General features: G+C 45.8%; 1 protein-coding gene across 1 annotated transcript in view; it reads left to right on the top strand.

The window, feature by feature from the left end:
• The window catches only part of EPHX2 (epoxide hydrolase 2), a 62,320-nt gene extending 52,170 nt beyond the window's left edge, over window positions 1-10,150 (top strand). Inside the window, exons 13-19 of the mRNA XM_006153225.3 lie at window positions 1,331-1,402; window positions 3,668-3,701; window positions 5,582-5,684; window positions 6,446-6,515; window positions 8,804-8,884; window positions 9,174-9,232; window positions 9,680-10,150. Of these exons, the coding sequence (XP_006153287.1) occupies window positions 1,331-1,402; window positions 3,668-3,701; window positions 5,582-5,684; window positions 6,446-6,515; window positions 8,804-8,884; window positions 9,174-9,232; window positions 9,680-9,758 (498 nt within the window). The 3' untranslated portion in view covers window positions 9,759-10,150. The remainder of the gene's footprint in view (window positions 1-1,330; window positions 1,403-3,667; window positions 3,702-5,581; window positions 5,685-6,445; window positions 6,516-8,803; window positions 8,885-9,173; window positions 9,233-9,679) is intronic.
• Window positions 10,151-10,796: the final 646 nt, after the last annotated feature.

The following is a 10,796-nucleotide window of genomic DNA, read 5'->3' as shown; positions in this document are numbered from 1 at the left end:
AGGAATGTTCAGGACCCATAGGTTGTACATTGGCATCTCTTAGCCCAGTTAGCCAGAGAAGGGGCCCAATATCTGTGAAACTGATGAAAAACCAGAGACTTGGAAGCTACCAAAGAACCATGTATAAATTTAGGTAGTTAAAAAGTAATAATGGGGCAGCAGGTAGTGTGGTGGTTAAAGCACTGGACTCCCACATGACTGACTGCAGTTCAAGTCCCAGGCACAGTGGCTTGAAATTCACTCTGGGCCCATGTGCATGCTGTAAATCCAAGAAGAGCATGGGGGAGAAGGGATTGCAGTACGAACATCCACCCTGAGCAGTGATTTCTCTCTCTCTTTCTGTCTAGAGACATACGTTTGTACCTTATGGCAAAAACCTAAAAATAAAAAATAAAAAAAACGATAACACTTACCAGAGGACATGGTAACTTGTCACCACAAAGGATAAGAATATAAACCTTCTGGTCTGTCCTGGAAGACAATCCATTGGCAGTCTGATGGTGTGTAATAATTTGCACCCAAATCAAAGGAGTTGGTTTTGAAGTTACAATAAGTTGAGCACTCCTAATCTCAAAATCCAAAACACTCCAAAATCCAAAACTTTTAAAGAGCTGGCATGATGCCACAGGTAGAAAATTCTTCATCTGACCTCCGTTTTCTGATGGCTCAGTGTACACAAAGTTTTATGCACACAATTATTCCAAATATAGTATAAAATTACCTTTGGACTACCTATAAGGTATATGAGACAAATGAGCTTTATATTTAGATTTGGATACCATTTCCAAGATAAGTTATTATGTACACCAAAATATTCCAAAATCCGAAAAAGTTCAAAATCTGAAATACTTCTGGTCTCCAGCAGTTTGGATAAGGGATATGCAACCTATACAGCAACATTTTCTTACATGATTAGACAGCTTTTGACTTACAGCTTTTGGTTGTTAACAGTTTGTTTCTCAGACTCCTTGGACCCCCTCTCCTCTTCTGACCACTCTCAACCCACACTCTGTTCCTATAACCAGTCCCCTCCCCTTTTCCTTTAAGTGATTATGACAGCTAAGAAATTCTCATTGTAGTATTTTGAAAAGCATAAAGGAAAGCAACATTCATAAACTTACCTCCCAGGGGAGGCCACTGTTAACATCTTATATTTTAATCTTTTTTTTTTTGAATAGATGTTTCAGTATAAAAATTCAAATTAATGGAATTTTAATGACTTAGACTGGACAAGACAGAGGTTGAAGGCTTCTTTCTGTCAGTCTGATAGAATGATACAATTTCTAAGATCTTTGATGAGTTCTTCAACCTGTTTTCTTGATTGTTCTAGGGAGTGGCTGAGGCTGAACTTGAACGGAATCTGAGTCGGACTTTCAAAAGCTTCTTCAGAGCAAATGACGAGGTGAGGGGTTTTGGGGTGGGGATTCAGAAGAGTGAGAGGGAGGCTACCATGCAGGAAGGGGTGTGGCACAGTTTGGGAGTTAGCAATTTTGCCTTTTTTTCTTTGACTTCTGTAGTCAGTGTGAGGGGTCTCTGCTGGTCCCTTGTTAATGGAGAAAATAAATGTTCTCACTGTCACACAAGCTCAAAGAATGTTATAACCGCAGTGGATTGGAAATTATGCCCTTATCACCATTTCCATTTGAGTATGCACAGTTGACTTATTCAAGTCCAAAAGTAATTGATCTTTCTAACCCTTCTTTTTAAACAGCCAAGAGTTTCGAATGCTTTAACTCTGTAATCCACACACTCTTGTCTTGCACGTCAGTAGTCATCATTACTATTGTATTTGCATGCTTAGGTAAAACTGGACAGCCAGTGCCTGCCTGCTTAGACATTCCCATTTTCCAGCGTCTTTTACTGAACCCTTCTTGCATCCTTCTCATTTGTATTGAGTTCAGTTTCTCTCTACCTGAAGTGCCTCCTTTAGTAATTCTTTCAGTAAGAGTCTGTTAGTGGTAAACTCAGAATATCTTGGTGTGAAAATACCTTTATTTTACTTCTAATCTAGAAGGATCATTTATTTGAATATAGAATTCTAGGCTGAAAATTATTTCTCTTAGTGGCTTCTGTGATTGCTTGTGAAATATCAGCCTCATGTTTACCTTCCTGTATATTAATTGTCTTCTGGCAATTAATGATCTTAAACACTGGTGTCTAATCTAACTTAATCCATCTGAAATTTTCTTTTTAATTTTAATGAACAGGGTTTGGTTTTAAATGTATGATAGTTGTATTTGGTCCTTTTTCAAATCATTCTAATCTCTTTTACTAGATTTGTATTGTATTCTTATATTTTAATTTTTTTATGTCTTTAATCATTTTATCTTATTTATTGGTTTGTCAGGAAAGTCATGATGTATTTTTGCATAAAAATATATGCCCTAATTTTTCTGATGACCTAATATTTATTTATCTTTTGGAGCATTACTTATTTTATTTTATTTATTTATTTAAAATTTGTTATGGGACACAAGTGCTCATGAGAGAGAGAGAAAGAGAGCGGGAAAATGAGAAAGGAAGCCACCAGGTCCAGGACTCGTGGTGCTCAGCCACGTGGTAGCCCAGCACTTTAACCACCATGACTGCTGTCCCCTTTAACTATGTTTTAAAGAACTATTTATTTCATTTATTATTATTGTTATCATTTTTAAAATTTGCTATAGGGCACATGCACTCAAGAGACAGAAAGGGACAGAGAAAGCAAGCCACCAGATCCAGAATGTGAATGTGGTCAGCAATGTGGGAGTCCAGCACATTAACCACCCCACCACCCTCTGGCCCCAGTCTTTAGTCATTTTTGCATATTCATTTTTCATTCTCCATCTCTCTCTGCAATTTCTATTATTTAATGTTTTTTGAGAGTCTTATTTTACTGCTTGTTGCCTCTTACTACCAGGCCCTGCTCTATGTTTATGTGTGTGAGTGAAAGAGAATGTGAGTTTTGGGATTTGGGTTTGTGAGCTTATCTTCAGCAAGACTTAACCTAACCAGTCTATTTCAGTTTGGACTGAGGAAATGACTCTCTCCTCTTGGGAGCTGTTTAGCATTTTGTCTGACAGGCATCCTTGTGGGCTTGCCCGTCCAGGCTCACTTTGTCATTGTTGTTTGCTTTCATCTCAGGGCCTTCCAGATCATGTAGACAATGTGAATTCAAATCCAGGTACTTGTGAAGACAGGCCTATAGCTATGAGTTAGTTCCCAGGGGAGCTGTTTTGGATTTCCTCTTAGGATCAAACCAAAACAGAAAAACGCCTTGGACATCTGTCTGTTGTGCTGGGTATATTTATTCCTAGTGTACCCTTTAACTGAGGCTATAGCATATTGAAGAGCCCAGATTTACTGGATTTATTAGGAAAGGGCAAGGAATAATATTTCATTTCTAACTTCCTGCCCACCTAGGCCTAAGGATTTGATTCTCTTGTTCTCATTAGTTGATAAGCTCAAGTCTTTACATTACCAAGGTCTGTGAGAGTCCTGAACAGTCTTGTCATAGAGCTTTGGTTGTTAGCTTCCTCTTTACTCTGACTTCCAAGGGGATCCCTTGCTCTCTTTTAGCACATTTGTTAAAGTCTGTGTGGCACTTGTAAGTCTTTTGTTGTGACAGGGTTTTCACATTTCCTTTGCTTTGCCCATGACATTATTTCTAACTCTTTTCTTTCTACAGGGTTTTATGAGCACAAGTAGAATCCTTGAAAAGGGTAAGAGACATTCTTAGGGGAAAAGGGAGAAAGGAGGACCACCTCAGAAACCAAACAAATGTTAAATAAATGGTTCTCCCTCTGACCATTGTGGGCAGAAACCCTGAGCCTTCCAGCCCTGAACTTTGACTTGTCCAGCAAATGTCTCCAGAGGGTAAATAATGTTCACCCTAATCCTGGGCCTGACCATACAGCCTCAAACTCCTATTCTCTAGAGAGCTTCAGATTAAAAAATATAAATAGTAAGAGCCTGTGGGAGTCTTAGATTGTCCAGGACAATTATACTCTCTACTCAGAAGGATCTGAGCCTAGGACAGAGAACTGACCTCCGTAAGGTCACCTAGTGCACACAAGGCAGAATACTGTTGGGACCCAACCCTGTCTCCCCAGTTGTGATCCACTAGGCCCTTCCCTCATCTAGGTTCTGTTTTGGTCATTTCCAGTTCCTCACATCCTTGTTTTACCTCCTGGCTGGACATAAGTGAGGGATCAGAGTTGACATGAGATTGGAGCTCATCCCCATGACCCCAAGATCCAGTACTCATCCCACAAAACCTTGTATTTTCCCTAACGCTGGCCTTACCTTTATTCATTTATATTTTTAGTAACACTGATGATGGCTACCGCTTGTTTGAGCAGGTATTGTGTGCACCACACACTGCACTAACCCCCTTTAGATGTATTGTTTTTGATTCTCACAGCATCCCTAGAAATATCATTATTGTATCATTTTTGTCCTGAGGAAAGTGGATCTCAGAGGAAGTAACTTGTCTAAAGTGGTCAAGTTGGGGTCAACCCTTCTGACCCCATGGCTTTGTCACTACTCCAAGGATGTGTCCCCCCTTCCCTGCCCCCTTTATCCCGTTAGTCCTTTATTCATTCACACAGTCACTCCTTCCTTCCTGCCTTCATCCTCTAACTTGGTGTGAGACAGGGGCTGGATGCCACAGATACCCAGGTGCACAAAGCAGTTGCTGCCCTCAGGGAACCTAAATGGGGTCTTGTGGGAGGCAGACCAGCAGTAATGAAGTGGAGAAAGCAGAAGTGGTGTTCTCAAAGGGGTCCCAAGGTCCATCAGGAGGCTCAAGGCTGCTTTGTCACTGGGAAACACCTGGATCACACACCTTTGATGTATCTCATAGAAATCTAGAATGCTCAGCTCTGGTGCCTCCCAGGCTTTGGGAGTCTGAAAACAGTGAGACGGCCCTGTTCAGGCACCAGCATTAGTGCCCCTGGGGGCTGCTCCTGTGAAATTCCTGTCCACCCTGGGCTATCAGTTGTCATATCAGGAGCACCCCTGAAGACATGCTGGGTCCACACTGAGGACTCCACGGGAGGGTCTGGGAGGCACACAGAAGGCCATAGAATATGTGCCCCCTGGCCTGGGTCTTCTTCCTGTCTAAAAGGAAAAATGGCACTCATGAAAATGCTAAGAATCTCAGAGGGGCTATCTCAAAAGGGACATCATTAGTTAAGCTATTTAGAAAAGGTTTAGTCTAGGGGAGAACAGGAAGTCGGGGCTGGTAGGACCTGGAATGTGGCTGAAGTCTGCCTGACACAGCACCATCCTGCAACTGAGTAGCAAGCATGTTTTGGAGGGGAGTGCTATGGCTTGTCCTTGAGTAGTGATGACCGTATGAAGTCAAGTCTTCTGTGGGTGACTCCCTGGTGCTCTAGAATGACTGAGCTTACAAGCTTGGGTTTGAGAGAAGATGGGCTTCTAGGTCAGGAAGAGAACAGACAGTGAGGTACACAAGGCCCTTGCTGTAAGTTCAGATGGGATGTGAGATGCAATTCGGTCTAACTCCAGTTAGGAATGCCAGCCTTAGAACTCACTTACCCAGTCCATGGTAGAAGAGGAAACAAGTGTTTTTTTGCAGGAGGACTCTTGGTGGGGACCCCAGAAGAGCCCAACCTCAGCAGAATGGTGACTGAGGAGGAAATCCAGTTCTATGTGCAGCAGTTCAAGAAGTCTGGTTTCAGGTAAAGGAAGAGCAGCGGCCAGACACAGATGAGAAGAGGTCAGAGGGAGGGGGCACCCTTCAGCTCTCGTGGCTGGAAAGGCCCAGATTCCTGCCACCATGGACTCCATTTATGCCAGGCCTGCCTCTGCTTGCATGCCGCCAGTGTTGGAAGCTCACCGCCTTACGGAGCGCAGCCTGCTGTAGTTGACAGCTCAGTTTCTCTCTCTTATGCTGTTTTACTTTGTTTTTGTTGTTTGTTTATTTTTTAACCAATTTTCAGTCATGACTCCTCTGAGAATCAGATGATAGCTCTGGGTTCTTTCTTCAGGAAAAAAACACAGAAACCCATATATCCTCAAAAACTATGTACATTATGGTGCCTTTGTGCTGCCTCCCAGCATCCCTTTTCAGTGTGTTCCCTCAGCAGAGTGGTGACCCCTGGGTGGTGAGGGAACAAAACCAAGGTCCCCACTCTCTGAAACCTCCCGCCCGCCAAGGCAACATCCCTTGAGAATCCTGTAAGGCCAGCTCCCATGTGTCCTGCCAGCCTTCTTTGTAGAGTTCTATATTCCTGCACTGGGCCTTGCTGAGTGGAGACTGGCCAACATGAGGACAGCGAGGCATGGGCACTAGGCTCTGTTCTCTTGAGAAAAGCTCCTTCAGAAAGCTTTGTTCTACCTGGGATCAGCAGCTCTGTGCAGAGATGAATTCCTATGGGGGTTTGCAGCATCACCATCCACTCAAAGCATCCCAACTTTTACTCTCTGGTCTCCTCCTCAGGGGACCCCTAAACTGGTATCGAAACATAGAAAGGAACTGGAAATGGGGCTGCAAAGGCATGGGACGGAAGGTAAGTGTCCATATCAGCATTGCCACCCCCAGCCTGGGAGCCACCCCCAGGGCTTCCACCTGGTCAGAATTGGGGGTGGACAGACTGACCTGCTGGCTCCTCCTTTCCCTCTGGGATGTGGAAGGGACTCCACCCAAGGGTTTCCTCTTAGGACCTTTCTTGCTGGTGGTTTCATCGAAATGCTAGAGGGTGGCATTGGGGATACTGTGGGGGCACATCCAGGCGACTACAGCTTTGGTCCAACATGCCTAGGTCACCCAGCAGCACCCCAGGCCAGGATAACAGATGGTCCAGGGTGGCTCCCAGAGGTAATGTGTCTAATGGAGCGGTGACCACAGAGGAACCCTAGGTGCTCTCAGAGAGATGGGACTTTTGCCACCTTGAATAAGTTAAGCACTAAGTCTGCTCTTTGTCAGGCTGAAAATGGGATCTCAGTCTCTAGGTCTACAAAGGTAGAGGTCCTTTGTAGAATGGAGGTCCCCAGTTTCCATTCAGAACATTAAAAACCAGAGCTGTGAGGGCTAGCAGGTGGCGTGGTGGTTAAGGTGCTGAACTCCCACATGGCCACCTGTGGTTCTAATTCTAGACCTCGTGGCTAGAAAATCATGCCAGGCACATGTGCATGCATGCCCCAAAATCCTAGGAGAATGGAGAAGGGATTGCAGTGTGACTGTCCCCAGTGGGGGGTATTTCCTCACTTTCCCTCTCTCTGCCTCTCTGACAAGCACACGTATACCCTGTGGCAAAAGGGAAAAAAAAAAAAAGCTATCTCCATGACACAGCAATAATACACAGCTCTGGAGAAGCCAGGTCCCATACGGTGTCCATGGTTTGAATCCCCAGCTGGTCAACATGAAACATACCAGGCACACATGCAAGTGCCTAAGATCTGAAAGATCTGCTGGGCTAGAAGGCTAAAGAAAGGAGATCACAGCATGGCCAGACCCTGTGGAGGGTGCTCCTCACTCTAACATGCACACACATACTCTGTCGTGAATTTAAGAAATGAAGAAAGGAAAGAAAACATTCAAAACCAAAGAGAAATCACATCACCCTCCCCGCCAACCCCTAGGGTGGTGCAGGGAGCCAGGTACACGTCATTGTTCAGTCAGCGTGCATGCAGTCGACGTCTCTCGCACATCGAGGGAAATAACAACAGAGAGGTGGGAAGATGAGCCTCGATGGTGTGGAGGCGGGAGCCCCTTCCTCTGCAATTATCTGCCAAATCTTCTTTCCTCTTTTCTTGTCTCTTCCTGTGTCCCCCACCAGCAGTTTACATTCTGGCCTGGAACATTCTGGAGTTCACAAAACCCCACAGCAGCCCAGGATTCGTTTCAGCATCAAAAGCACTTTTGACCTCCCCCTGGTTCCTAGACCTTTAAGGAGGAGGGGTACAGTGAGAGCTACAGTTCCACATGAAGGTGAAAACTAGTGCAAAGTCCTCAGCCAGGGACAAAGCGAAGGTGCCTTGCACTTGCTAATAGTTGCGGGGTAGGACAGTGAGGGCAGACCAGGGCTCTCCAGACTGCACAGTGTCCCCATGTTCCCTTTGTCAGAGGGAAAAAGTGAAGTGGATTTTGCATCTTTTCATGTCAAGTTGGCAACTGTTGTGGCTTCCCTATCACTCTCTGGAATCTTGGCTGCCCTTTTTAAGAGTTTGTTTCATTCAGAGAAAAAGAATCTTGATCTTCACTCAAGGACAAATTCCCTCTTTTCTGGTACTGTGAATATCAGTCACACAGAGCAGGCCAGCACGTCTTTTTACTTATATACATGCACATGCACAAACCCTACATTGGTCACTGTATGGCTAACTCCACCATATTTTTCAAAATTTTGCCAGAGGAAGTATGCATTTGCCAAAGAGGCACAGAGAGGGAAAATGAGGGGGAAAAAACAAAAACAAAAACAAAAACAAAAACAAAAAAACACCCACTCTCCCATGGGGGAATGGCCATGACACAATCCCTTCTCTATTTCTTTTTGGATTTAGGGCATGCATGCATGCACATGTGCTGGGTGTGTTTTTCATCCCACTGTGGGATCCAGCCACCCTGACCACCGTGCCACTGCTGGCTTGCTACCACCGTCATTTTAAAGATCTCCAGTAATAGCAACGGCTCCTTCATATAAAGCTTGGTGGAAACAAAACCAGGACCATGGTGATGCAGCAGGGCTCTTTGCAGGGGAAGAAATGGTGGAGGGAGCCCCTGGGCATGAAAACACAGTAGACCTTGGGCATTAGTGGAGGAGTACTAGTTCCTCCCATCTTCTTTCTCCCTTCCCAGATCCTGATTCCAGCCCTGATGGTAACTGCAGAGAAGGACCAAGTGCTGGTTCCTCAGCTCTCCAAGCACATGGAGGACTGGGTGAGGGAGCAGCTCTGCAGGGGGGCTATCGTGGGTGGAAGCACAGGTGCCCAGAGAACACAGCAGTATCATGCCCGCTGGAAACGCTGACTGGAGTATTTCCCTGACAGTAACGTTGCTATCAGCTCTTGGAGCAGCAGTCATGGGGATTCTCCCTTGCCTCTGCACTGAGGGGGTGGCCTACTGACAGCAGAAAGGAAAGTGTCCACTCACAGGCGACCTCCATTGTCCCCTACGCCAGACCCATTTGTGTTCTGCCATTTACTTTCTGGGTGGGGTTTTCTTTCAGATCCCCCACCTGAAAAGAGGACACATTAAGGATTGTGGGCACTGGACACAGATAGACAAGTAAGGAGACATGGGGGTGGTGAGGGGATCCCTGAGTGGAGGAGAACAGGACTTCCGGTTCGCCTTCATAAAATTTTTCCTGGTTAATTGTGCTGGCGTTGGCCTGATCAGCTATTCATTTACCTCTGCCTGAGGGGTGAGGGGAGTGGTTGGGTCCAGACCAGTGTGAATTGCATTTTTATTTTGCCAGAGGGACGCTGTGCTCACCAGGAAGACAGAGAGAGGAAGAGGAGAAAGTACCACACCACCCCCCCATGGGGGATGGGTCATGCTGCAATCTCTTCTCCATTTCTCCCTCCGTTTTGGATTTGGACATGCACACACCCAGCATGTCCCTCAAGCTGCTGGGTCTGGGACTCAGACTGCATAGTTGGCTGTGTAGGGTCCAGCTGCCTTAACTACCATGCCACAAGATGGCCTACAAATTGCCTCTTACTTCCCTTCCAGGCCCACCGAGTTGAATCAGATCCTCACTGAGTGGTTGGAGACTGAAGTCAGGAACCCACTGGTGGTCTCGAAGATTTAGTACGTGGCAGGTGCCACCCTTGGCAGGAACTCTCATGTTTCTGTCCACTGGGAGCCACCCTTGGTGCCAGCTGTGGCCTTACCTGCTGCTCTCGTAACCAGAAGCATTGCTCTGAAGGAGTTTGCAAAACGAGTGATTTTCTTTACATGAAGTGATTGACATTTGACATAATTTTAGATCCAGGAGAAATCATGTGATTAATTCTCTGGGTATACATGCATCACTTCTTTATCCCTAAGAATGGTTCGTGTCTTGTTGGGGGACATGTGGAGACACTTAGGCAGTGATTTCCTTCTCATCAGCCCGAAGTTTTGCAGCAAAATCAGTAGTTCCATTTGAAATATCTTGGCAGAGATTAGGACCCTTGATTCAATAAAGCTAAGACAACTGCCCCTGCTGTCTCTGTTCCTGGGAAGGCAGAGTACATGTTCTAAGAACGCATCACGTTGGAAGGGATGCTTTCCATCTGCTTAAGCCTTTCTGTGTCCCCGAGGCACTGGGTGATCTGGCCCAGTGTTCTCCCAGGAACCTTCTGGAGGATGGTGTGGTCTGTGGTCCACTCTCTGATAGAATAGTCCTTAGCCCCAGCAGCCACGTCCCCTTTTTCTCTGCTTCCCTGACAGTCAGCTCATGTGCAGATGCACACTGTGAGAATGTGAAATGTGCTACTGGGGCAGAGGAAGCAGATTTTAGATTTTATTTCATTTTAATTAACTGAAGTTCAAATAGCCCCATTTGGCTAGTGGCTGCCACAGCTCAGTGTAGACCCAGCCGAGCTTCTTCTTCAGACTCTCTTTTCCCTTGTCCTTCCTGTTAGACACCACCATGTCCACCAATTTCATCTCCTACAACTGTCCATCCTCTGCTCTGCTTTGGGCCCCAGCACCTGGTAGCAGCAGCCTCCTAACTGGTCGGTTCACAGAGTCAGACCCTGAATGTTGCAGGACCCCCATGGTAAGGCCCATGTGCTGGAGCCCCTCTTGGCCACCAGCCTGGCCCTGTCAATCCTAATTTGTCTCCAGCATGATCGACCCTGAA

This window comes from Tupaia chinensis, unplaced genomic scaffold (genome assembly GCF_000334495.1).
Source record: "Tupaia chinensis unplaced genomic scaffold, TupChi_1.0 Scaffold000366_1, whole genome shotgun sequence".
NCBI lineage: Eukaryota > Metazoa > Chordata > Mammalia > Scandentia > Tupaiidae > Tupaia > Tupaia belangeri.
Note: the sequence above shows the minus strand (reverse complement) of the source record. Positions and strands in the feature narration are given on the sequence as shown.